The sequence below is a fragment of the Calidris pugnax genome, unplaced genomic scaffold, assembly GCF_001431845.1.
Source record: "Calidris pugnax isolate Ruff unplaced genomic scaffold, ASM143184v1 scaffold281, whole genome shotgun sequence".
NCBI classification, from domain to species: Eukaryota; Metazoa; Chordata; class Aves; order Charadriiformes; family Scolopacidae; genus Calidris; species Calidris pugnax.
In genome coordinates, this window is record NW_015091028.1 from 1,367,061 (window position 1) to 1,394,848 (window position 27,788).

The 27,788-nt window shown below is 53.3% G+C and overlaps 1 protein-coding gene across 2 annotated transcripts in view; it reads right to left on the reverse strand.

The window, feature by feature from the left end:
* Positions 1-2,325: 2,325 nt before the first annotated feature.
* Positions 2,326-27,788, reverse strand: part of LOC106896179 (Krueppel-like factor 5) — a 26,446-nt gene continuing 983 nt past the window's right edge. Inside the window, exons 1-5 of one of the 2 annotated variants that reach the window (XM_014955957.1) lie at positions 14,778-14,860; positions 14,527-14,574; positions 10,137-11,040; positions 6,856-6,915; positions 2,326-3,591 (exon numbers count right to left, since the gene is read on the reverse strand). In XM_014955957.1, the coding sequence (XP_014811443.1) occupies positions 3,413-3,591; positions 6,856-6,915; positions 10,137-11,040; positions 14,527-14,565 (1,182 nt within the window). In that variant the 5' untranslated portion in view covers positions 14,566-14,574; positions 14,778-14,860 and the 3' untranslated portion in view covers positions 2,326-3,412. Of the gene's footprint in view, positions 3,592-6,855; positions 6,916-10,136; positions 11,041-14,526; positions 14,575-14,777; positions 14,861-27,788 lie in introns of those variants that run through there. The other variant, XM_014955955.1, reaches the window with a different exon arrangement.

A 27,788-nucleotide genomic window follows, 5' to 3' on the forward strand; every position in this document is an offset into this window, starting at 1 on the left:
GTGCTCTTTTCCTATTTACAGCGATTTTTCCTGGCGCAGCAGAGATGCATTTTTTTTGTTCTTGCAAACCTTTTACAATGTCCCCGTCACCTCAGTGTCCCAGGGGAGCGGGGATGGAGGAACCTCCACCCCTCCCTCAGCAAAGAGGGGCTTTGCTCCATCCCTCCCCATATTCCCCAGGAAGAGTTGCCCTCGGCCACCGAGAGCTGCCGTGAAATGCCAGACTAGAGGTTCTCCACTTCTGTACACATAAAAACAGAGAAATTAAAGCCGTGGTTTCCCTTTGGCCTTTTTTTTTTCTTCTCTTTCTCTCCTAAAAGTGTTGTCTTTGCATCAGTAAAAGATTTGCATGTCAGCGTTTTGCATGCAGACCCGCGGCGCTGCTTGGGAAGCAGCACTGGATCGGGGTGTCTTTTTGTTAAGACACTTCTTCCTCTTCCCCCCCCCCCCCATTCTATGTGAGATTGAGCAGATGCAATTTTTTTTCTGTAGTGAAAAAAAACCACAAAACAAGATTGTCAGGAAAATTATTTAAAATTCCCGCAAGATTGAAAGCTGCCTGTTGGTTGCTTTGGCTTTGTACTGGTTTTCAGTGAACAGGTTTCCAGCCCCAGCAGCAAAACAAGGAAGGGAGAGATGGAAATGGGGGTTAAGCAGAGGTTTCCTTCTCTAATAAAAAAGAGCGGGGGCAATGAGATCCCCCCGAGGGCCACAGGTGAGGGCTAGCCCCATGAGCAGCCTGGTGGCCTCAATCGTGGCTGGGTCACCCCTGTGGTTTGGCTCACACTTTTAGGAGGTTCAACCACTACAGATGCACCAAAAATACATCTTCCTGTACGCAGGTTGCAGTTATAGCCATGAGGGCTGATGGTTCCTGGAGGGGACAATGATGCCACAGGCATTTCGTGCCAGGGCTCACCCACTGAAGAGTGAGGTGGAACCCGGCAGGTCCCAGCACGGCCGCGTTGGGTCCCCACCAGCCCCACCAAACCAGCCTGAGCTTCCTGGAGACGCTGGCAGGGACCGGCTGAGGCATCTCCAGGCTGCCCTGACATTCCTTTGGCATGAGCTCAGCAGACACGCGTGCTCCTACGCCCTGCACCACCACCATCCTCCCAGGGGTTTTCTTCCATATCCAGAGACCTTCCCTGAGCCTCACCAGACCCTTCTCTAAGCAGAAGGGGTAAAAGTACCCTCTGCACAAAGCTTCAGGCCATGCACCACTCCTACCCCCCCCATTTTTGGGGGGGAATGGCACTGCATGGCCTATTCACTCATATAGCTCAATCCAGCCTCCAAGGTGAGGGGAGAAGAAGAAGGAGACCAGGTCACAGTGGTGGCGTTGGCAAGGTCCTGCTCTGTGCCCCGAGGAGGAACCAGACCCCACACCCAACAAGGTACACAGCAAACGAGCCCTAACGAGCTGTGACGACGAGCAATGGAAGAGTTGGGAAAAGGCCATGGAGCACCTGCACGTGGTCAGCAAAAGCTGGTGTATGAGCCAGACTCTCCAATCCTCACTTGAATATGGTGTCAAGAGGGTGCCTCATCAAACTCTCCAGCCAGGTGAAAGGCCCTAGTGCTGCCATCTGGGAAGCCCTTCCCACACACCGTCAGGGAAAGTCACCCAAGCTGGTGGCTCTCAGCAATTCGGTGACCTCACTTCACCCCTCCATTCCCATTCCCAATCTTCCTGATGGCATGGAGAAAGGAGGAGGCTTCTTGCCAAAGAGAACCACAAAGGGCTCACCCCACCAGCCCCAGGCACATCCTCCATCCCAAAACCTACACCACACCATGAACCCCACCACCACCACATCTTTCTTACCCTCCTCTCCTGTCACACCAGACCAGCCACATACACCTCAGGTGTGATGGGCTTTATTTATCCAAGGACAACCAGGAACCCAGCTTTTCAGCTAATATGCCATTGGGCCATGGCAGAGAGGGGTGGTCTTCAAATTTCCACCACCTGAGATGCCACGGTTCAGCCTCACCTTTCAGTTGATGCTGCAGAGGCATTACTCAAATTTGTTTGAGGAAGAATAAAAGAGGAGGACGGCGTGGGGGAAATCAATATTCTGTTGGAGGCACCGGGGCCCATTATTTGTTCCTGATTTATTTATTACCTGCACGGCTGCTGTTTAAACTGGCATGGCCTGGTTCTGCCTAAGTTTAACCCCCAGTAGGCTTCGAAGAATGGCTGGTGGGTCCCACGCGTCAGCGGCACCCCGCAGGAGAAGAGGGAAGGTGCCTTACGGAGAACCTGTGAGGTAGGTAACATGATTACAATCTGAACAGCAGGATTTATTGGAATTTGTTTCAAAGATGCTTTTTTTCCTTTTTTTTTTTTTTTTTTTTCCTTCTTTTCTGTCTGGACGTGAGGAAATGGCAACAGCAAAAGCCGGGTGTGATGATTGGTGATGGCTGATTCCTCGTGTGCGTGTTCCCAGCAGCAGCAGAGCCTGCCCAGTGCTTTATGGAGAAAGGCACAGCGTGTTCTGGGAAACCAGACCTTTGTCAGTGGCTTCTTTTTTGCAGTCCCCTGGGTGGCTTCAAGACCCGCGCTGGTCCTCCCAGAGACACCTGAAGTCAAAATTCATCTTGGAAGCAGAAATGCTAAGGACACAACCAAAAAAAACCTGGCCGAGCAGGGCAGATTCGCAGCCCTGAGTGAGCTGGCTGCCAGGAAGCCACAGGTGGGCTCAAGGGGGACACAGATGATGGCTTTGGTCATCTGCTTTTGTGCTGCCCCTCGCTTGAAGGCACGTCAGGTGAACATGTCATTGGCCCTTTCCTCTTCTGTGCCCCCACCGAGACTGGGATTGTCAACCCAAAGAGCCCTGGGCATCTATGTGCCCTTGTTGTCACATGTCAGAGGTGCCACCTCCATGGCCACGTCGTGGGGCAGTCCAAGGGGATTCCACCCCCAGTCTGACGTGAGAAACCTCACGTGCAGCCAAGGCTGCCAACCCCTCGTGACACTCCTCAGGCTCTCCAAAGGCAGCGCCCCGAAAAGGGGTCCAAAACCAATCCCAATGAGCTTGAGACACAAAGGACAGATGCTCCTGAGTGACAAATAAATAGCAGGCTTGCTGGAAGAAAGTCCTTTGGAATCCAAGGTCGATCGCCCCAGTGCCACCGGGAGCCTCGTCATGAGATCAGTTTGTAATTATAACTTATTTTTTAATGAGATTTCTTTTAAAACGAGGAGGAGTTGGGGACAGGGCTCACAGAGGAGGCTTGCCAGCCACCCTTGCCCTGCCGGTTGATCACAGCATGGGTTTGTTCCTACGTAGGAGAAGAGGAGAGGTCCCCTCAGGAGAAAAAAAAAAAAAAAAACCAAAACAAATAGACACAGAAGCAAAAAGTTTCAGCTGCTCTCGGAGACGTGGGCGAAGGTCGGCGGCTCCTAGTTCTGGTGCCTCTTCATGTGCAGGGCCAGGTGGTCGGAGCGGGAGAAGCACCGGCCACAGGCCAAGCACTTGAAGGGCTTGGCCCCCGTGTGCTTCCGATAGTGCCGGGTCAGCTCGTCGGAGCGGGCGAAGCGCCAGTCGCAGCCTTCCCAGGTGCATTTGTAGGGCTTCTCGCCTGCCACGGGGTGGAAAGAGACACAGGTCACAACCCCCACCACCCAAGAACCTACATGGACACGCATCTGCATCCCAACCACCCGCCCAGTCCTTCCTGAGGTGCTCCATCCCCCTTCCTGAAGGGCAACCAGGGCTGCCCCGCTGCAGAACAGGGCTGGTGGCCACGCTGGTGGCCACTACCAGGTGTACACAGTCCATAGCCACCAAGGGACCATAAATGACCTGCAGTAACCAGGTCTTGTCCATGTGTCCTCCCTGCTTTGCTTTCCAGTCTTGGTTTCTACTGATGTTCATGTTGCTGTTGGATTTTGGAGCACTTCTGGCTAAAAAAAATTAGGTGGTTTTCTTTTTTTCTTTTAACTAGAAAAGCAAAAATTCCTATGGAATGTGCTGCCACTCATACAGGTGTGGGGGGGGCCTCAGAAGGAAGAAGGGGGCGATGCCATTTGATTTTTTCTCAAAACCTCCCATCTTTGAAACCACCACCCAACTCCTCCTGCCTGGAAGCCCAGCCCTGCAGCAGCAGCAGCTCCCCGGACACAAAACACCCTGTTTTCTCCAGAGCATTTGGGTGACGTAATGCCCTTTTCCCCCCCCTCACCTCCTCCTGCCCGTACACACCTATTCCCCAACTGAAATCAATTAAATTGTGCAACTTCTCAGCCAGCTGGGAACTGGGCTGGAAAAGCCCGTGTTGGCTTCCAGGCTTCCCCGCGTTCCCGGGGGGTTGTGGGGCTGAACCCTGGCTGCAGCCCTCTCCCCGCAGGGGTGGGGTGCTCTCAAATATTAGCCCTGGCTTCTTAACAGCCTGAACAAGCAGGCAGAGTTCAGGGAATGTGCTGACTTCCCCGACCTCAAATATTTACCCTTTCATCGGCCCATGGCTGAGCGGCACCACGGCGGCGTGAGCGCACGTAGACACGCAGCCCGTGCATGCACAGGCATGTGTGTCCTGCTCCGGCGTGTTTCCCCCCTCCTCCTCCTCCCTCCCTCTTTTCCTCCCCGCAGCCTGTGGGCTCGGCGAGCGGTGGATTTGGCCAGGAAACAGGAAAAAAAACCTAACTCAGCCACGGCAAGATCTACAGCATCTTGCGCTCAGCATCTCGTGCATGGACGTCCCAACCCAGAGGAGACCGGGCACCAAGACCACGTCCTGCTCCTCAAAAAAAAACCCTGAGCTCTGCACTATGGGGAGGAAAAAAGTGTGGTTTTTCGCCTCTCAGGTAAATACAGAACTTAAAAAGTCAAGTTTTAAGACAAAGGCAGGGTTTGCACCGCGCAGCCACAGACATTGTCCCAGGCAGGTCACCTGGCTGGGTCAACCCTTCCAAGGCCCTTCAGTTTCAAACAATAACAGGTTGATCTCCAGGATAGAAACAAAATGCTTTCCATTGTCCCGGGAGCTGGCTCCATCTCCCAGGACAGCACGGCAGGGCAAGCTCAAACAAAGGACCCAAACTGGCATTTCCCAGCCCCCGGGAGGCGGGGGAGCCGCCGCCGGGTTATATATTTAATCTCACAATGGCACCCAGGAAATGAATGGTGTCTCCAGGAGATGAATACAGCCCAGCCCATGGCAACGGGGCAAACCACAAGGAAAGATCTTAGAGATGGGGCACTTCTCAGCCCAGCTCCCACCAGGAGAGAAAGGGCCTTATTAACCCTTGGAGTGATGGAGATGAAGCTGCAGGGATTGGGAGGGTCCCTGCCCTTCCCACTTCGGTGCTTGGCGAGGCTGAGCCCTCAAGAGCAAAACAGGAGGCTTCAAAACCTGAAAATTTGGACACAGACACCCCAAGCCCACCTCACATGGCTCTCTGGTCTGGATTCCCTTCTTTTTTTTCCCACCCCACAGCACCACCAGTTTTTCTTGACCACTCAGGTCACATCGTAACCTCTCTGCCCTGCCCTCTGCGAAGTGGAAGGAGACAAACATGCTCAGATTTCCAGCCCAATTAGTGGGAAAACTGGAAAAATAACTGCATTTTATCGGGTTCAAAACCCACCCAAGTTTGCCAGGATACATCTTTAAATTATGACTTGTAAGGACAGTGCCTGTCTTAGCCGGGTCACATCTCCAGGCACAGAGCTCAGCCCCATGCTCCAAACAGAAGGGGAAAAAGAAATACTTAATTTTAAAGTGGGAGCCCCAGCGTATCCCTGAATCCAGTTTGCTGCTGTGACAAATGCCACCCAGCTCTGGGAGCTGGGACAACGTCCTTCCTGTCCTTTTCTTCCACCCCTTCCGTGTTGTTCTCCAGCCCCCTCCTACCCAGGCCCTGCCAAAAAAATATTGTACCTCATGCACAAAGAAAAATTCTTTGCTGGCTTGTTCGAAGGACTGATAAGAGGGAAACGGAACCCAGCCAAGTGCAAGAGCGGATTCCCAGCCTCAGGATGGGTTTTGTTCGTTGTTAATAAAAAAGAAAAGTGAACTCTGGGCCAGCTTAATTGCCTTCAGTAAAGATCAGCCCTTCTATAAAAGAGATTTATGAGGGCACTGATGGTTCCTGGACTACCTGGGGATCTGATAAAGTTTCAGGTATAATAAATGCCTTAATGAGAAGAACCTGTGCTTGAATGCACAAGTGCCACCGAGCCAGGTTTACCCCGCGAAGCTGGTTGTGGTGGGAGCTCCTCTGTGCTGGTGGCCCTGCTGACACCAGCGAGGACAGCCCGTGGCACCTTTGCCCTCAGGAATGATGTACAGCCCTTCTGAACGGGTATTTTGGAGCCATTCTGTACGTGTATTTGGCAGCTCCAGTGACACAGAGGGGACAAGCACCAGGCGCATATGGTCTGTGTGGCTGGATCACAAGGAGATTGAGGGGTTCCTTCCTCTCCTTGGGGACACAAAAGAGACAGTCTTTGTCTCCTCAGAGGTCCTATATATGCACCACATGCCTTTATGCAATCCCCGGGCTCAGCAGGATCAGACCTGGCTGGGCTTTGGGAGATGCCAAAGGAGAAGCTCAGAGTGATAGAAATTTTGGGGGCACATCCTCCTCCCAATCAATGGACTCGAGAGCCTCCAGGAGTTCTCCTAAATTCTAGACCACCCCTCTAGAAGGCAAACAAGTGCACACAGTCACTATAAACCAGTGCAACCATTGGACTTTTTTTCAACATCAACAGACCTAACTGTGCTCCTTAGCCCAACAGCCACCCTAGATTAAGGTAATTAACTCAGCTACACAATCACTGCCATTAACAGTGGAAGGAGCGTGGGCTGGCAGCGGTTCCCCATGGCGTGTGCTCTTACCCGTGTGAGTCCTCTGGTGGGCCTTCAGGTGGGAGCTCTTGGTATAAACTTTTGAGCAACCTGCAGAAAACAGAAAAAGACACAACTTCCCGGTGAGAGAGGGGCTGAAATAAACCCAGAACGTATCATATGTGGGGTTAGGGATGGAGGGGGAAGAAGGAGGCACAGACTTTCAATTCCTCCCCCCTCTCCCTTCCTCAACCAGCTCTTCCAGGCAGGATGAAAACAGGAACTTCACCACTGTTAGCTGCCTTTCTTTTTTTTGTCTTTTCTGGATTCCAGACGTAACTGATACCACTGCTGGGGCCGGGAGGATTACAAAGGACATCTTCCCAACAGGGGCGGTTGGAGGGAAGATGTCCTTTGTAATCCTCCCGGCCCCAGCAGATGAAGTGTGTTCCAGGAAGCACCAGGTAGGCTGGTGGAGCCACAGCCTGGCTTTCAGGATCCAGCATAAAGCTGGTGGGAAGGTGGTGTGTGGTGTTTTTTTTTTTTTATTGTTTTGTTTGGGTTGGGTTTTTTTTTTCAGAAGATCAGCAACAACAGGTTTAGTCAAAGAAAGACTCTTAACAGAAACACCATGACTTTGGCATCAGTCTCAACAGTGAATCGTTGCCAGTTCCTCGTTTCGGTTAGATAAAGCCTAGAAAAGCTTCTCGTGCAGCCTTTATGGCCCTGCTTCGTTGTGTTTTGACAAGTATATTAAAATAGGAATTTGCGTTTTTATGACCCGCAGAAGCAACGCAGCCCTGTTTTTCGTTGCAGCGTTTCCCCACCACCCAAACCAGCCTCTCCCAGGAGATCAGGTCTCCATCCTCTCCTGCTGGGGGGCTGCAGGAGCAGCTAGTGCCAACCCCCTCCCTGTGGCAGGAGGGATAAGGGTTGGTGACCCAATCCAGTTGTGCTTCTGATGCTTGGAAGCCTCAGAGATCCCTCACACCTGGGAGAGAATGGAATCATAGAATCATCTAGGTTGGAAGGTACCTTCAAGATCATCGAGTCCAACCATCAACCTAACTCTGGCAAAAAAACCATCACTAAACCATGTTCCCCAGCACTATGTCAACCTGTCTTTTGAATTCCTCCAGGGATGGTGCCTCAACCTCTTCCCTGGGCAGCCCATTCCAAGGCTTCATAACCCTTTCAGTATAAAAATTTTTCCTAATCTCCAATCTGAACCTCCCCTGGCGCAACTTGAGGCCGTTTCCTCTTGTCCCATGGCCTGTTCCTTGGGAGAAGAGACCGACCCCCCCTGGCTACACCCTCCTTTCAGGGAGTTGGAGAGAGCGAGAAGGTCTCCCCTCAGCCTCCTTTTCTCCAGGCTGAACACCCCCAGCTCCCTCAGCCTCTCCTCACAAGACTTGTGCTCCAGACCCCTCACCAGCTCTGTTGCCCTTCTCTGGACCTGCTCCAGCCCCTCAATGTCTTTCTTGTGGTGAGGGCCCCAAAACTGGACACAGCACTCAAGGTCAGACCTCACCAGTGCCAAGAGAGATGAGTTCACACGAGACCAAGGGCTACTCCCTGCTGGGGATGAAAACGAAGCCCAACAAGACCCCAGAAGGGTTCCCAAACCCGGAGGGAGCACCCCAGAGAGCAGGGCATGGCTGGGCTTCACATCCCCATGCACACACAGAGGAGAAAGCGCTGGGGCCACCACCTGGAAGCTTGGATCAGAGCTTTGCAAACAGGTCTCCCTTGTTCATCCAGTCACTGTCGTGAATTCGGCGTGTCCCCAGTGTCACTCAGCCCTGCTGCCATCAGCCCTGACTGGTTTCACCTCCAGCTGAACCTCAGCGTGTGAAGGATTAGAAGGAGCACTCCTCCGTCTCTGCACGTACACGCTATGGAGCCACTCGGTGTTTATTCAGCGCATGTTAAGGGTTGGGTTTTTTTTGCACAGCAGATGTGTTCCTGCCTTCCCAGGCAGGACAAAATCGGGCTGAAAACAGGCAAGCTCTGCCTTGGCAATGGGACCTGCAGGATGAGGGTGCTCCCCTGACCTGTTCCGACAAGAGCAGAGGGGTCTGTCTCGGAGCAGTGGTCCACTGACACCCTAAATCTGTCTCCTACCAGCAGAAGGTTAAAAAAAAATAATAATAAATAATCATCCCAAGCTGTAAACCGCAAGAACGTGGGTGCAGCTTCTGGCTCAGAAAGTCCCCGATCTGCAGGTTGCCAGAGGGTGGGAAGGCACAGGCACAGAAATACCTCTCTGAACGAGTCCTGTTCTGATGAACTTCCCTGGGTCATGGCTGGAGACAGGATCTGGGCTGGTCGGGGCTCTGGGCTGACCTGCCACGGCCACTCTTGTGCCACGGGAAGAGCACATCAATCCCGTGGGAGGCGGTTGGGAAATGACTTTCCTCAGTTCACACACCCCCATGGGACAAGTGTTTGCTAATCCCCAGCTCCTCCACGGCCAGGGCTCGGCCCAGGAAGTGGGAGGTGCGTGTCCCTGCACCCGAACTGGTGATTTTCAAGCCCTCACACTGGTTCCACTGGGGTTTCTCGCCTGGGGACACGATTGCTGCTCTCCCGTGCAGTGTGGATGAGAGTTTGCAGCTGTGGGTCCCACAAGCTCAGTGCAGGAAACCCTGCGAGATCTCCTCCTGCCAAGGCACTGCAGGCCTTTAGATGGACGTGCTCATGCAGTGAGGTGACACACAGGGAACAGCCTCAGCTGTGGGCTGGTCATTACCCCAAAAATGCCTTTCCACACCATCCCGGCATGGAGCTGCCGAAGGATACGACACAGAGATATTCAGCTCTTTGGAAAAAGATAATTCGGGCTACAGGGAAAGATGGTAAAGGCTCTTATGGAAATTCCTTGGTGGTTTGCGACCCGTTATGGGAGAGAGGGAAAGCAGAGGCCAGTGAGAAAGCCACCATGGGTTCACCTGCGGAGAGCGTGTGGCTGCTTGGGGTTAGGCAAAACCAGAGCAAAATGGGCAGCTGAAACAGCAGATTTCCAGGACCATCCCTGTGCTTTGCCAGAGCTCTCTGCTTCTCAGAGTCAGGCTTGGTTTTGCCAGGGAAAGGGAGAAAAAATGGCATCAGCCAGCACAGGCAGGATCAACCTCTTCTACTCCCTTGGTGGTGGTAGGAACCCCGCTTCCCTGGGGCTCTCCACCCAGCTCCATATCTCCCTTCATCATGCAGACACAGTGATTTTGGATTAAACTCCTACAGAGGCCCAAGGTAGCCCCCCAGCCCCAGTGCGTCAAGAAGAGACTCCTTCCCTCCCCAAAACCAAGCCAGTACATCAACCATGAGCCTACCTGGGAAATCACAGTGATGGATTCTCCTCTTCTCCAGCTCAGGGTTGTTGCGTCTGTTGTATTTGGGAGGCTGCATGACAATGTGCCCTTGAGAGAGGGTCCCAAGGCCGTTGGGGACTGGGGGGACCTGCGATGACTGGACCAACTTCAGTCCAAAAGTAGCTTCATAGGATGGTGGGGGAGAGATAGTGTTAATGAGCTCAGGTTGATTTTCCGGGCTGCCAGGCTGCGAGTTGGGGGGTGACGGGGGCAGGGTCACCCCTGGAGCAGGGTAGAACTGCCCTGGGATGTTGTAGTTTCCCTGTCCTTGGGAGATGTGTGGGTACTGCTTAACTGGCCCTCCTGGCTGGACGGGCCTGTGGACCACACTGGACATGGTGTTACCTGTGGACATGGTGACACCACTGAGGCTGTTGATGGCTGTGGTGCTGTTGGAGGAGGAGGTCAAGGTGGTAATGTCAGCGCTTCCGTTGCCAAGAGGCAGCTGGTAAAGCTGGGATTGCTGCGGGTTGGTGGACAAGGGGATCTCAGAGGGCATCTCCTGCTTGATGAAGATGTTGTTCACTGCCACCGACTGGGGCATGCTGAAGACGCTGGTGAAGTCGGGCAGGGTCTGCGTGGAGCCAGAGGCAGAAGAGCAGGGCTGGGCAAAGCTGGTGCCAGGCTCTGTTTTGATCTGTGGGAAGGGTGCCATGGGTTTGGGTGGCCGGTAAAGTCCAGTGCGGAGGTGCGTCGTGTCTGGCAGGATCACGTTGATGTTCACGCTGTAGGGCGTAGAAGTGGGCTTCTCTGTGGAGAAGAACTCGTCCACCACTGAGGCACTCTCTCGGCGGTACTTCTTGTCTGGTATCATGGGGATGGGGGGCACCTCGGTTGAAAGGTACTTGTCCATTTCAGACCGTCCCTGTGGCAAAAAATACAGAGGAGAGAACTTGTGAGGCATGACCTTGACAGACTGGTGGTGGGAGTTCAACGTTCAACAAGGACTTAAGCCAGCAGGAAAGGCAGAGAGCAGCAAGAACGGCCCAGGAGGCACAAGCTGCCGTGATTTAGCTTCAGTCTCTGAATCACTCTCCCCAGGAGTGAATCACTGTCCTCTGTCCCACTTCCCTCCTACCTCTCTGCACTGATAACAAAGGGCAAGCTAAGCAGGGGATGCAGTTATGAGAGAGATATAGGCTGATAAAGAAGAGCCGAGCTTCGGGTACAAGGCTTTGGTCACACAAACAAGAGAACTTAACAGCAGAAATGGGTTGAAACCATGAACTCCGCTCCAGCCAGCCTCACGCTTGGGGCATGTTGGATCTGCAGCCCACCTTAGACATGGTGACTCTGCTCTCCTTCAAACTCAACAGCCTGGAAGGTGTTGTAGTTTATTCTAGGACAATATCTTTAATTCATCGAGAATAATTTGGGCTGTAGCCCTAGAAATCTAAGTGACGTTGCCGCTGATTCAGCAGACTGTGAGCCTGAAACGGGCACTGCCAGGCACACTGTTCCTGTCTGGTCTTGGTGAAGTGTCTCAGCCCTCACCTAACCTCCGGTTTAGTTCTAGCTTTGTGAAGCTGTTTTGACAAGCCTGGGTCCTCCGAGCTAACAGGACCTCTAGCTCAGACAAGCACCGCTTGCCAGGTTTCCTCTCCTCCTGGTTCATGTCTGATGCGGCATCCCACTGGATCCAGGCCCAATAATTCAGCAACCTGATGGGGCAACCAGCTAGGAAATTCATCCCCTGGCATTTGATGACTCAAGTTCTGCTCTTTGTGGTTAGAGATACCAGCGCTAATGCTCTTCCATAAAGCTACAGCCTTTAATTATGTGGTTATCCATGTGTCAAGCTCATTGCGAAGCCCTCGTAGACTCATTCATATGTAGAGGAGCTGGCAAAACCACCGGGTTTCCCTGGCAGAGCCTTACAGCGCACTTCAGGAGAGCAAGCTGATCTCACCCCACACCCTTGCACGCTTGAACTGTGGGTTTTACAGCCCTGAACTATGTCACCAGAGTGCCATGGGCCAAAGTCATCCCTGCTGCAACGCCATTGCTCTGAACAAAGCTGGACGGGACCCAAGAGATTTCCTCACCCTTTCCAGTGAAACATATCACCTGCGCTTCCAGCTAATTCAAAGAGCCTTTTTGCACCTCTGCGAGCCACACTGGCAACGCATGGGTAAGCTGGCTTCCACCCAAACACGGGTACGTGCCACAAATGCACCCTCTTCTACAGAAGTAGGAGCTCAGAGCAGCCGGACCTGGAAGTTCTATGCTCCCCTGGGACCGTGTTTTCAGCCCTGTGCTCACCACACTGCTGTGGCTACACACCCTGCTGTAAATCCTGTCCGTCCCCATCGAACATGCAGGACCCAAAAAGCCCATTCTCTCATTAAAGCAAGCCACCTGTTGTCACTACAACCTCACTTTGGGGCACATCTTCACTTAAACAACTCTGCTCAAGTGTTGCCTTCATCAACACCTCCCTGACCATGCTCCAGTGAGGACACCTTGGCTCAGACATCACCTAGAGCCAAAGCATCAGCAGGGAAGAGCATCAGAGACCCCCAGCTCAGTCCCTACTGGCTGGTCCAAAGCCCCAGTCTCCTCTCTGCTCCCACCCAGCAGTGTTCCCCTTGGGTTCCTGCCCAGGAACCACACCAGAGCTTCAGAGCCAAACCCTGGGGGCTCCTGCCCCGTGCCCCCACGCTGGGGTTTCACCATCACCCTTGGGAGCCAGCTCCCTGGAGGCAACACCAGAGGCTGCGAATGCCGGACATACCTGAGCAATGAAAGGTCCCACTTGCCAGCAGTGGGGGAAGGTCTTGGCTGCCTTTCTACTTCTGCACTTCCCTTATCTCTGGCATTTAACTTTCTCACCTTCAGTTCCCAAGGGAAGGTCTCCCCCCTTCCACAGCTCCAGCAGGTCCCTATATGGCAGGTGACCAGGCAGGTATATTAAATGCAGAAAGGTGTTGGGGAGCCCTAATTTCAGATCCAAACCCTACGTTCTCAGCCAAAATTCCCCCGTCCGCTGCCTCTTTGGTGTCTCCCACCCTCCTTTTCTCTCACCACCACCCCTACCTGCGCAGAAAAACCTGATAAAGCTTGTTAAATCCAATTCTGACTCTGAGCATCCCCAGGACCCTGGGGAGAGGGGGTGTGTTAAGGGGCAGTTGGTCAGAAGAGCAAAAGCGATGGGCGTTCATCGGACAGGAGAGGCCACCAACCCCGTTTGTAGCTGCAGTCCCACCAGTGTGTGCAGGATGGGGACTGTGAGGATTCTCCCCCAGCTGGAATCCAGACTGTCATAAAGCTGCTGATTGTGTCATGGGTTCTACACCACCCCCAGAGCCCCAGCATCCTCCCAAGAGGGAGAAAGGGGGGCTTTTTGCTTGTTTGTGGCCCAGAAATGCCTAGCAACCCTGTACGGCTTCCCTAAGCACCTCCCAGCCAGTGCTCTACCACAGAATCATAGAATGGTTTGGGCTGGAAGGGACCTCAAAGTCCCCCCAGTGCCACCCCTTGCCCTTGGCAGAGACACCTCCCACCAGACCAGGTTGCTCCAAGCCCCCTCCAATCTGCCCTTGAACCCCTCCAGGGATGGGGCAGCCACAGCTTCTCTGAGCAACCTGGACCAGGCTTTCACCACCCTCACAGCAAAGAATTCCTTCCCCACATCTCAGCTCCATCTCCCCTCTTTCATTTTAAAACTGTTCCCCCTCGTCCTATGGCTCCCCTCCCTGATCCCGAGTCCCTCCCCATCTCCCCTGGAGCCCCTTTAGGGACTGGAAGGGGCTCAAAGCTCTCCCTGGAGCCTTCTCTTCTCCAGGCTGAACCCCCCAACTCTCTCAGCCCCCCCCTCCCAGCAGAGGGGCTCCAGCCCTCCCAGCACCTTCGTGGCCTCCTCTGGCCCTGCTCCAACATCTCCATGTCCTTCTGATGTTGGGGTCCCCAGAGCTGGATGCAATACTCCAGTGGGGAAGTCTCACGATCCCACACCAACTCCTTGACCCACTGGGATGACTAAGTACTGACATGTCTGGGTGGGCTACAACTCAAGTGTCCTGATATGCAGGTGTCTCCACCTCTGGCTGTCACTCGTGGCTCTTTTCACCATTGGTGGGGATCCAGAGAATGGAGACATGGAGGAGATAGCTACACAGGCACCTGGGTGGCTTGCAGAGATGGAGACACCACAACCAGGAGGAACCCATGCAGTGGGGGCAGGATGAGGGACCAGAGGTGCCACCATCTCCTTCCTGGTGGATCTGGGTGGTCTGCAGTGGGGCTGGCTGGACAGGGGACAGTCCCAGCCGAGTCTCTCAGGGGCTTTAGCAGTACCTTTCACCAGTGGGGACAGGAGCATGCAGAGGGAAGGATGAGGAAAGTGCTTCACCTCAAGAATGAGCGGCGGCATCCGCTGTTCCATCCTCATGGGGTGCAGCTGTGGGGCAGACAGGGCTGGGTTAGTGTGGTGGCCACCCCCCGCCAACCTCCCCAACCACCCTGGTGACCATGGTGGGCCTCTCCCACCCTCTCCCCAGCCCCTCTTGGCCCCCAGGACCTCAAGCTGCCCACCCTGTCAGCGGGCAGGTCCCCACCACCATCACCAGTGCCTCCTCCTGCCCAGCCGTGCCTTGACATCACCTTCTCTCTCTCCACTAACAAGGATTTTTTTTAATTCTGGGGTGGATTTTCTTTTCTGTTTCACATCTCCTGTCCCGGAGTGGGGTGAGAGGAGGGATAGAGATGAGCAGAGGCTTGGTTCCAAGCTCGCACAGCCAAGTCTCTGTTTTTATGTCTTAATCCTTGCTGAGAGGCAGAGTGGGATCTACTGGGGCTTCTGGAGCTTCCCAAGGAGGACAGCCCCTTGGAGAATCCAGGCAGTAGCTTGGCCCGACTGTCAGGTTTGGTGAACTCTGGGTTTCCCATGGGGAAAGAAAGAGCTTTCCAGAGGAGGCTTTGAGGCATGGCTCAAAGACCTTCAGAGATTTCCAGCTCAGTCAAACCAGTAGGTTCTCCCAGGTCCCATGGGGCTCCAATCTACAAAGGCTGCCTTAGGGTAGGCAGAAATGTTCATGCTGTGTCCTGGGAACAGGTTGGAAACCACCAGAGCAGGCAATGAAGTGCTGAGCCTCACTCACTCAAGAATACATGTACATGAGGAGTTTTTTCTCGTCCTCCCAGTTTAGGGTCACACACACACTGTCAGGTTGGTCAGTCAGACCAGCAAGGGCTAGAAACCAGTCCAGGCCCCCCTCTCTCTCACAAAAAGCCAGAAAAACCAACCCAATGGACTCAGTTTTCCCATTTTTGGCATGTTCATATTCTGGGAGTTGCATCTAAATGGAGGATGTTCTTGTGAGTCCAAAAAGCCACATGGCCTTGAGAGGATGGGGAACAAACAGGCTGGGGATGCTGAAAGCCGCCACTCCTGGAGAGCCACTGGTCCCCATGTGGTCTTTGTGCCTGGAAGCACAAGGAGATGCTTAAACATTAAATTTCCACTTCAGATCTACAAGAGTTTGTGGGTTGAAATCTGTGTCCCGTCACCCCCATCAGCTGGAATAAACAGCTTCAGAAGCACCTGCATATTTCAGCCAAGTTCCTTCACAGGTAATGCTTGAGCCTGCAAGGAGAGGTCCCTGGAGCTGGATCATTCATTTTGAGGTCAACCACACCAGGAGAGCAACAAAACCCTGTGCTCCGCCAGCCAGCTGCACTCAAGACCTGCCATGGTAAGCAGCATAAATACAAAGGAAGCAATTGAGGGCAAAGTGGGCCCCACCAGGAGGAAGCCCTGTAGACACTGGGTCTCTGCAGACGCCTCAGCCAGCCCCAAGTGGGTCCTGGCTGCAGCCCTGCCTGGGGCGGCTCTGGAGAGGGCAGCTGAGGACACTGCGGTGGGCTCACAGGAGATAGCAATGACCTGGAACAATCAGCCCATCCCTTCCTCCCTGTCTGCCAGCCGCAGGCGGGGAATTAACCATTTTCTTGCCTTTTTGAGAAGGACTGAAATCATCACATAGCCAGGGAGCTCAGTTCATCTCAATACGGCAAAAGATATCCACCCTGACTCGATGGAGGAAGCCTCCAGGGCCTTCTAGCTGAAGAGCCACTAGATCTTCAGGGGGTTCAGTGGCCCAGTTTCCCTTATGGTCATCAGCAACACCATCATCACAATCATGGGAGATGAGGCTGAGACGCAAGGTCTGAAGGTCTTATCCCAGACTCCACCAGCTGCATCAACGAGGGCTCCAGGAGGAGTCATAGATCAGTAGGTCAGGCAAAAAATGAGCAAAGGGAAAGTAGAGGCGATGCAGACATCAACAAATCTGTGAGTTTAGAGGTACCCAAACTGGGATCTTTGGTTTGGCCAGGAAAGGAAAGCCAATAAGAAGAGCCTTTCATACAATAAAAGCACTGATCTCCTGTGGTGTTTTACCCTCAAAGTCATAGTATCTATTTCTGACCACAGAAGAGGGGCTTTTCAACTTGCTGGAGAAAAGACAGAAAAAAAGAAAACAAAAAAAAACAAAACAAGAAGGAAAGGGAAAGGGGTTAGAAGGAGTACTTTGTCCACCCCAGTGTCCATCTCCTGTGGCTAATAGGCACTGGCACGAGTCTTCCCCTTCCATCATCCGCTGATTTTCATAAATCCTGCAGGAACCTCCTGCCCCGGAGACCTCTATCCCTCCTTCAGGTGTTGTCAAAGGCAGGGTGGGGCGTTATCAGGACATTGATCAACGCACGCAGAGCCCAAGACAAACATTTCTTGGGAAGACACAGAAGAAACCAGCGCTTGAGCCTTTTTGCCAGTGATTAACCTCGAGCATCGTTAGAAGAGCGCCGGGCACTGCAGGCTGTCGAGGCAGGAGGCAGGACGTGTCTTTCTTTCCCGTGATTAAACGCTTTCTAATCTGAAGTTGATCAATAACAAACCGCCATAGAAACATCAGATGTTGTCACCACACGGGCAAGCAGCAGAGAACAAGGAGAGAAATCAATGTTTGCTAAACAGGCAATGAGCTCGTAAAGTTGGCAGAGGGAGCGGTTGAGGGGGGGAAAAGGGCTCAGGGGGGAGAAGTTTCTTCAGTTCTTGGCAGCTTCCAGCCCTGCCTGGCCCCAGTTTCCCACCCCTCCATCCTGCTCTGCAGTGCTGGGGGTCATCAAGCCCCCCTTCCCAGCTGGGTCTCCAGCTCCTGCTCAGATCCCAGCCGTGATGCTGAGCTGGTCCTCAATGCAAAGACCGTTTTGGGGACAGGGGTGCAAGCAAAATGCCAGCTTCGCCATGGCAGGTCAACAGTGGGGGTTCAAGGGATGGTGGAACAGCAGGGCACCCCCTCCAGGTGCAAGCGGGGTCCCAGCCCCAGCACAGGCATGTGTGGGACAACGGTTGTGCCCGTTGTCCAGGCCCTGGGATTACGCAGTACAGCCTTTTTCTCATACACACACCTGCACGAAACTCCAGCCTCCAAGGGAATCAGCAAACAATGGGGAGGATAATCATCAATCAAAAGCCATGGCAAGTACCTGGCAGTACCCCTTTAAAGGCACATGTTATAAATAGACCGTATTTATATACAGATTTGGTTCAATATCAGCATTTATTGTCTCCTAGTTAAATATTGACCTGAGTAAATATTTGTTTCTCTGATCATTTGGTTTTGATATTGACCTCGATCGACGTTATTTTCTGTTTGTTCCTCAAGTCTTCTGGAACTCTCTGCAAAACGGGATTAGCAAAGAAACCCCCGGGACTCTTCCTTTCAAGTACACACGGGGCCAAACATTTCACTCCTGTGAGTAACAAAGCACCGTCGCGGGGAACAGAGCCCAGCTCTGGGCTTGTGTCGCTGGGTGCTGGGCTGCAGAGGACCCCAGGTGGACTCCTCTGCTTGCTGTGTCTCAAAGAGGTTAGGAGGAACTCAGAGAAACTAGAGCTGCCCCCCAAGCAGTGGGGCAAGAGTCATCTTCACTAATTTTGGCCACCTGAAACGTGGGCATCTAAGCTGAAGACTCTGTGCAAGCTCTCTCTGGAGAAGTCCACAGAGAGGACTGCCAGAGGTGATCTATCCCACCACCTTTCCATCTTGAAGATTTCACACCTTGCAAGAGCAAGCTCCTGGAGCAGGACAAGGCCACCAAGATAAACCCTTTCTCCAAGTTTCTGCCAGGAGCTCAGGGATGGCCCAGGAGCTGAGCCGCACTACTCTGGAGGGTTATTCTGGTGCTTGAAGGACCCAAGGTAATTATCCCTTCTCAGAAACAAAGAACTTCCTTGAGGCCAAGAGTCACCATCAAGGCAGATGAGATGTGAGCAGCTGGGAGGTTGGCCGGCTTGTGGTTGAGCCAGTAGGCAACCACATTTCCAGCAGACTTGCTGACTCTGTTTGCTATTCCTTTCCTCCAACAGCTGATAAAGACTCACTCAAAGGCAATCTACCTCGGTAATTTATCACAGAAATCATGCCACTACAGTCAGCAATCCCAAAGGCCAAAGAAACCGGGAAAAACACCCTCATCCAACTCCAAGGTCAAGTGCCTGGAAGAGGAGCAGTTTGGAGCAGCCAGGCTTCAGCAGGCTTTAAGAGAGCAAGCAGAAATCTTTCCAAAAATAAATGGACTGAAAAATACCTAGCAGGGTAGACCTTGGAGACACTGAGCTTGGAGAAAGCTCTGGCTTTCACCATAGAATCATATGGGGCTGGAAGGGACCTCTGGAGATCATCTAGGCCATTGGGCCCACCTGGCCTTAAGCAGGTCTGGATGAGGGTGGGGGGGTCCCAGGTTGACATTAGAGTAGCTCCAAACTGGTTTCCCCATTTGCAGAATTAGCACACACAGCCTCGGCACTGGATGGAGCCCAACGAAAGGTGGGGGACATGGGGACAGCCATTTGTCCTCACCCATTGCTTCCTGCTCTGCTAGGGCAGGAAGACAGTTCTGTCAAAGTGTGGAAAGGGAGGACATGAGGACTTAAGGGAGCCATGCCTTCATTCACAGCTTCCTCTTTCTGAGCTGCTCTCGCCCAGCAAAGCCTGTGGTCAAGGCCATCAAAGCCAACTGGAGGTTTGCCATCAAAGCCTGGTCTTGGAGGCAGGAGGCTGAGCTGGGCAGGACTTTTGGTGTGAGCTGGTACAGCCATTTGGATGGTTTGTCTGGAGAGATGGAACCATCTAATGTTATTTCAACTCCTGGAAGTTTGGCAGGCTTGGAGCTACGTCAGTCCCAGCTAAACACACAGGAACTCAAGCATTCCCCTCGTTTATACCTGCATACAATCCTAAAGTTGAAGTTGAAGAGCCACACAGCTCTTGCTGGTACCATCAACTAGAAGCAGGCCCACCTGCAGCTCCATTTCTCCTTCTGGGTTGCAGCCTCTCCTCCAGCACACCCTCTCCCCTTCAATCTGAGGAGATGGAGGCATCTGAGAAGATGTCACCATTCCCCAGGATGACCCGAACAATTTCATCCACCTGTTTCTAGCTATTGCTGGTCTTCTCCTTGAGTATTCCAGCTCCCCGCTGGTTACATGCCATGGGTCCAGAACAGTGTGTGACATGGGAGAGGCTGGTAGAGCTCTCAGGGAGCTTCCCCAGCTGGGTTATGGGTAGGATTCATTGTGCCTCACTCAAACCATCTGAGAGCTCACACTCATCACCTTGCCTCCTCCTCCGAGCAGGAGAAAAGCAGCACATTCCCAGGGCAGGGTCTGACAAAGGCGGAGTGAGTCATGGGCTGCTTGCTGGGGCCTGCGAAGTCCTCCTGGCATTCAGCAAGTGATAAAATGGGCCAAAAAGCCTGTTCTTCCCAGTAGGACACACCAGTCAGCCCCAGTACCCTGGGCACGTCTGGGAAAAGCAAGGTCAGGTTTCACGTGCAGACAGCAAATCCCACTGTCCTTCTGGCCCTCAGCTTCCTCGCCAAACCAGTTAGCAAAACAAAACAAAACAAACCCTAAGGCAGACGAAAAATGCTGTGTCTGAACCAGTAGGTCTTTGGGCCAACTTCTTCCGTGCAAGCTTGCACAGCATCTAGCACAGGACAAGGCCAAGAAGATACGGCCCACATCAGGGACGGAGGGGGATGTTGGAGAAGGTCCACCTGCCACAGCCCCTTCTGCCATGTATCTCCAAACATCTGTGCTGCTGGGAGGGTCCTTCTCTCAGCCTGAGAGCAGAAAGTCTCCAAGAGCTTCCTCAAGATCCATTCCCTCAGCTTAAGCCCTCTCTTTCAACATTTTCCCGGTGTAGAAATTGGTTGAAGGTTGGACTTGAAGGTCCCTTCTTCCCATGGAGAAGGCACCGAGCCCTGGAGGAGCTCCAACCAGAGCGTTTTGAACGCTGGGGTTTGCCAACGCCTGGGAAACCCGAGGGTTGTGACACTCATTGTGTCCCAGAGGAGACGTCAGTCAGCCAAGATAACAATTTCTGAGTTCTCCCAAAAGCCCAGCACAGAACCACAAAAACACCAAATATTGAAAGTTGCTCAGAATGAAATTTACGTCCTAAACCAGCAGCATTTTGAATGATCAGTCGGGAAGGGGAGATGCCCCAATTACTCCATTCAATTTAACAAACTTGAGTCATTTCCACATTTTTAGAGAACACCACCCAAGCCTTCTATTCCTGAGAAGGGTTTTCAGTTGAATATATTCAGCTTCCCCTGGGTTCAGGTCCCTAAACTGTCCCTGAGGAGCAGCAAAATGGAAAATGACGCTGTGTGGGCAGCATTACAATGATGGGCTGAATTGGCTGGTGAGTGAGTACGCTCATATTTCTACCCTCTCCAGGACGGGTTCAGATTCATGGAATAAATTCCCTTAGATGTGATAGACATGATAAACGATGGATAATATTATTTTCTCCTGCATTTTCCAGCCAGCTACACCAGGACCAATTTCTTGCCATTCTCTCCTCCTGCTTGTACTGGAAATACTACAAAGAGCCAGGTCATTAAATGCATTTTAATACTTGCAAATCCCCTCCTTGGTGGAAACTTGAAGGTCCCCATCACATTAAAAAAAAAAAAAAAATTAAAAATAATAATTTTCAAAGAATTCTCCGAGCATTTCTAAACTTAATGAAAGATTCTTTGTTTGAGTTTCAATCTGAGCTTGGAAGGGGCTGAACCTCTTTGATGTGGTAAACAGCCCATGGGGGTTTTTCTGAGAGTTTTCATGCTAGCTCAAGTTCTGAGAACATCTGAATTGTAAACAGGAGTTATCCAATCCTTGAACACCAACTGTACCCTGTGACTCACGTAATTCACCAATGGAGCACAAGAAAAGCAAATATTCTAATCAAGGGGCTCAGCTAACAAGACGGTCGTAAGTGTGATTATTTGCAGTGGATGGGCTAGATAAAAGAACTCACTGGACCAGGGAAGGAGAACAAAATAGCGTAGGTAGCTGACCAAACAGGTTTGAGAGGGGAAAATTCACAGTTGATGATGCACCGGCCAGAAATGCGCTACCTTAGACCTTCGTGAGTAATTTCAGATGAGTGTGTTTGCTTCCCACAGACCGTTCAGGAAGAGCGATAAAGGGAAATCCGTTGCATTTATTACGGAGTCCCCTGCTCGTTTCCTCCCTTGAATACCTGCCTTCTCAGTGTTCAGGGAAAAAAAAAAAAAAGAAAAAATGAAAACAAAAGCCAACACCATGGTTTTCTGTCTAATTTGCAACCCCTCCCATGTCGGGGAGAGGAAAACAGGTTCCAGCGAGGGCTGAGCGGGAGGATGAGGAACAGCACACCTGTAATCTTTTCCTTTCTCAGCACTGTCCCTTTCTCTCGCTCCCCACCTTGCTGAGCCCTCCACCGCCGCCTGCCCCCGAAGCAGAACAATCAGCCTTTTGTACCACCGGGACAAAGCCATTGTGCTCCACACCAGCTCCAAGTTGGGCCAAGCCGTTTCATCCTACACCTTCCTCAGCTTCCAGCAGCACCTGCGAGAGCACCCGCCTACGCATGGGCAAGTCGTGGGGTCTGGGGGGTTAAAAAGTAAAATAAAATAACAAATACGGTGGCTGAGATCCCCCCAAATTCCCCGATCCTTGGCTGACTGGTATCACCGGTTTTGGCCAAAGCCTGCTGAGCAGTAGCAAGCTCCTCGCTGGCTTTGGACCAGCTCCCACACCAGGATCTAATCTGCAATGAGGTCCCCCACCTCACCCTCCAACACAAGGCTGTGCTGGGCAGCCTGAGGGTCTTCCTCGAGGGTCTTACCACAAGACTAGGGAGACAAATTCATCCTTTCTAGGGACTCCAGCTCAATTTCCTGTGGCCCTGCAGACACCTGCCAGACAGAAAGTCCACCGGACTTGCAAATCTGGTCCCGAAAATATCAGGCTCCCGCTGACCCCAAAGCAAAACAGCCTGAAAGGATCCTTCCCTCGTGAGGTCCCTCTAGCCAGAAGCCACCAGCTGCCAGCCCACCATCTTGTCTTGTGTTGAGGGCCATCCAGTGAGCCTTGCCCAGCTTTTAGCTCAAAGTCTCTGTATCACCAACCTCTTCCTGCACACCCCTCCAGCCCGCTCAGGGCTGCTGGCACCCTTTGAAAATTGAATTTTGCACACTTCTGCAGAACTCATGGACATTTTTGAACCCTTCTGCAAAGCCAGGAAGGTCCCAGAGGGAAGAACATCCCTGCCAGCCAAGAGCAGAGGAACCATGACTTCAGACTGCCCACAAAAAGCACTTTACGCGGACCGAGCGGCTCAGAAAGAGGAAGAAGGGACTGAGTCACGGAACCCTTGGCAGATCACACCAGCCTGCTCCATCTCCACGCCTGTTTGCACAGTTGTGGATGTGGGATCCTGGCAGAGGCCCAAGCCCAGCTCCCTGCTCCGCCGGTGGAGTAAAGGATGGGTGAGGACCGGTGTCACCAATGGCGGCTCCTCCGACACGTGGCAGTGCAAAGCCTGCGCCGTCCCCTGGCACCGTCACCAGCCGGCAGAGACGGGCAGGGGAACACCATCGCCGTGCCACACCGTGAGCTCAAAGCCTGTCCTCCAACACGGGGGAAAACCTTCAAAACCTGCCACTGCCCCGCTGAGATCGTGGTTGTTTTGTCCCCAAACCTGAGGCCACCTTCAGCAGCGTGACCTTCTCCTCCTGGGCACAAGGAGGACCCCAGGAGAGGACCTCACACCTCAGGACCCTCCAAACACCCAAGGAGTGACATTAAACTGCAGAGAGATGCCTGGAGTCAGCCATCCCCACCCACAACGAGCTGAGAACATCTCATTACAGGTCCAGAGCAGAACCCCCAAGCTGCCACCTCCCCTTTCCCCCAGAAAAGCTGAATTCATTCATGGCACGCAACTCCCAACAGCCCCAGGAAGTGAATCACTCCTTGCTGTGGACTTGTATACCTCCACAAACAAATAAAATGGAGCAGGACTCCTTCCTGGCCCCGTTGCAAACCGCATCTGATGAGCGAGACCCATCACCCAGGTTCCAACCGGGCTGTGCAGGACACTGGACCATCAGGGAGCAGAAAAGCCCATCCCTGATCCAAGAGAGAGCCACCATCATCCAAGCACAGCCACATTCATGCCAGGAGGAGGCCAAAGGGGCTCAGAGCAATGAGATACAGGACCCCACAGGACACTGAAACAGCTCCTATGTTGTCCAAAAAGATGGAACACACCTAAAAATGCTTGGCCCAGCTTCTCCTGTGATACCAGAAAGAAAATCCCTGCCAGAATAAAGTCAGAGGAACACCATGGCACCTATGTCCACTGAAAGGGTGTGGGAAATGCCCTTCTTGGTACTGAGCATCTGAAGCTCTCAGAGAACAGCATAGTTCTGTCTCTTCAAGAACCTCACAGATGCTGGAGGTCTTTTCTTTCTATCCCTGCGGGCAGGGCAGGAGGGAGGTGCACCAAGCACAGGGTTGGGAAACTGCCTGTGGGGTAGGAACTGGGCTTAAAGGACACAAGAGGAACCGTTTTTCTCCCATTCCTCAGCTTGCAGCAGCACAGCTCACCCAAGGAAAGGGAGGCAATGAAGGATGAGCTGGCTGAGGGCTATTCCCAGCCACAGTCACCAGGATCTTCCTCCTCACCCATGGCAGCCTCTGTCCCCTCTGGATGCTCACCAGCCTCAACACAACTGCCCCTGTGGCTCTTGATGCAGGTAGACAAGGGGTTAAACCAGGGGACAGGCTGTGGGTTTTGTCCATCTCTTTTCCCAGCAGCTTCTTTGCCAGGTCCTGATCTCAGTCAACGCTGCTGCAAACCCAGGTGACCCTCCAACATCAGACAGCAGCTCTGAATTCACGAAACCCACCCATGGAGATGGGCCACCCCTTCCACCTCATGCTCCTCACAACTGCAGGAAAGCCCATCAGGAGCCAGCTCCTGCCCTGCACGTTGGGCAGGGAGCAGGGGAAGTGCCACCACACTGGCAACCTTCCTTCTGGAAAGAGCTCCAGGATTGTGGAAACCTGGGTCTGTTCCCACCATCTCACTTCCCATCACCCCACCCTGGGGACAAGCTCTCCCTGGGGACAGGGATCGAGCTTGAACCACTGAGGACCACGCTTGGACCCAAGGGAGATCAAGGCATGAAGCCACGTGTGGCTCCGGGAGGTTCAGGAGTGATGGGGTGGCCTAGAGGACTTGGCAGTGGGGTGGTTCATCTACCATGAGGTCAAGCCCAGCCCAGAGGGACAGTCACCCATCTGACAAGCAGCAGAAGACCACAGGAGGGTTCTATAACAACAAGGTGACTAGGAGTTGCTTTGGCTCATCAGACCTGGAGAGCAAAGTGCAGCAAGGTGGGAGCAGCAGATGAGCCCCCGTGCTCCCCCAGCCCCCTTGCTCATCGGGGGGAGCCTGGCAGCCACACAAAGGGAACATCTCCCCCTCTTCTGACACGCTTCCCTGGACCTGCCATGCTTTTGGATTCATTTATTATTATTTTTCAACCTTCCTTCTAGCATCCACCTCTTGAGATTTAAAGGGGAAAATTCTGTTTCTGGCCCATCCGGCTCAAATTAGAAAGGAAAAGTGCTTTTCTCTCACAAGTCCTTTTCTCTTTTTGTTTGTTTGGTGTTTTTAATTTGGGGGCAGGGCGGCTGGGAAGGCAGAGAAAAGGGGGGAAAAAAACCCGAAATGTAAACTCCACAAAGGCCCCATTTCCACCTGCCTCAGAGGGAATAAAATTTTCAACAGCAAATAGCTCCCACCTTCCACTCTTGTTTGAGAAGCGATTTGGCGGGGGGACAAGGCGGGTGGGGGAGCGAGGGGGACTTTGCAACCGGCGAGATAAAGAGATTTGCTGCAGGTTTGCTCCTTTCTTTGCCGGAGATCAGGGAGACTTCGGGGCGGGAGAGCTGGAGCAGCGGGAAATGCCCCCTGGGCGACAGCCAGAGCCCTGACAGGTCACAGCCTTTCCCATAACTCTTGTCAAACTGCTCCGATAAACACCCTCCCGGAGCAAAGGGTTTCCCAGACCTGCAGCCATCCAGCTTTTCCCAACCCTCCAGCTACGGCAGCTTCTTCAGCACCTCTTCTACAGCCACCACAGCCCTTGGTGTTCCTTAAGAGAAAAGGGGGCCAACACACAGAAAAAGCCCTCCCCGGGAGACGTGGGGTCCAGCCCTGGGGCTGTCAGGGTTTTGCCACCCCTAAAGCTTCACCCCGGGTGGGTTTGCAAAGTCCTGCCGTGGCCGTCGGGGGCTGAGTGGGTGATCCATGGAGCATGGATGAGCTGGTGCTCAGCTCCAGACACCGTCCCAGGGACCCCATAAAGGGATACAGGATGGTCTTATGGCAAAGGGATGACACCTCTGACCAGGCCACCCTTGGCTCCCACCACCCCGGAGCAAACCAGCGTTGGGGTGGCATCGCCCAAGGGTACAAACTGGGTGAGAAATCCCTCTTCCCTTTGAAGGGCAGCAAGGATGGTGTCGTGGGATGAAGGTGTTTCCAACCACGGGTGGGTTTTTCTTCCCCACATCCCCCACGAGGAGGATGGGAGGTGGCAGGGGGCTGGTCATGGCCATGGCCAAGGTGTGGGGCAAGCACCAGCCCCGCTGCTTAATCCCACCCGGCAGCCAGGGCTACAAAGGTGGAGAGAAAGCAAACCTCTCCCTCCCCCCAGACCAAACAGGGAGCTGCCATCTTTTCCCATTAGGGATGGGCCCTAGAGATAACCCACACCTTTCTGAAGAGCCACCACCCGACCCTCCAACTTCAGATAACCCACCCGAACCCGTCATGGAGGGACAGGGGCTCCAGAAGCCCCAGGGCTATGGGGAGAGGCACCGAGCTGGGACCACCGTAGGGGAAGGAGGAAGGTGCTGCATGGTCTCCCCCCAATTTTGACCCCCACATTCACAACCACCACTCAATGCCGGATTGCTGGGGCACCACATGGAGATATGGCAACGGGGACACTGCCTTCATCTCATCACCTCCCTCTGAAGGACAGAGGCCCAGAACTGGCCCTTGGGGCATCAGTGCCACCGGGAGAGGGAAAACGGGCAACGGAGAGACAACCCCAACCCCTGCCCCACACTGAACCGTGGCCGACCACCATGGGGACGCCCTCCTGGGGGTCCCAGCCTGGACCAGGGTGTCCCTGTGGGGCGGCCATGGAGCGAGGGGCAGGAGCCGCCCTCAGGCCCCGATCAAAATGGCGCTGGGGACGTGGGGCGCGGGGTTAATCATTAGCCACCGGCGGTGCCGGGCACCCCACCTCACCCCATTTCTCTGGGGAGTGGGGGAAAGGGACCGAAGCGGTGGCCGTGGGGTGGGGGTGGGCCTGGTTCACCCCCTTTTCCCACCAGGAAGAGCGGCTGAAGGCTCTTGGTGGTGGGACAAGGGGGTCCATCACCCAAACCACGAGTGAGGAGCCCTGCCTGGGATGGGGAGCGGGGCTCAAACATGCTCCTGCCACGGCCCAGGACAGGGGTGGGTGAGGGGAAAAAAAGGGGCAGTCAATGCCCCGAAGTCACTTATCGGGGTCTTTATCTCCATGGTGCAAGGGAGGGGGGGGAACGCCGCCGCCGCTGGGGAATTTCAAGGAGCATTCCTTCCCCGTCACGGCGGTGGGAAGAATAAATATAATAAAATGAAATAGAACAGGACGTCCCATTTCACACACGCCCCCCCCCACCCCTCCACCATCACGCACGGACACAGCCATCCCGGTTGCCCACGTCTTTCCCAGCGAGCCCATGGTGGCACAGAGACCATCGGCACCCCCTCATCTGCCGGCCCAGGGTGGGGGGAAAAGGACCAAGCCCTGAATCTGGGGGGATCAAAAAACCCAAGTTCTCCTCCAAACGTTTCAAAAGCAAAAAAAAAAAAAAAAAAAAAAAAAAAAAAAAGTGTCAGACACACAGCAGAGGTCTGGGACAATCTTATTCACCACCATCCTGCAAAAAGCAGCCTTCCTGACTCTCTTTTTATTTATAGTTTTGACTAATAACTTGTTATTTATTGAACATTTTCCACTTCTGCAGAACTTGCCATGTGAGGACATTAGAGCATCTCATAAACACAAATTGCACTTATCACCCACAACCACAAGTACTTATGATGCATTTAAAAGGAAGGCATCACACAGCAGCATTATCTCCCTTACAGGGCTGAGCAGAGCAGCTCAGTGAGATGTTAAGCCCTGCAGATGGGAGAAAGG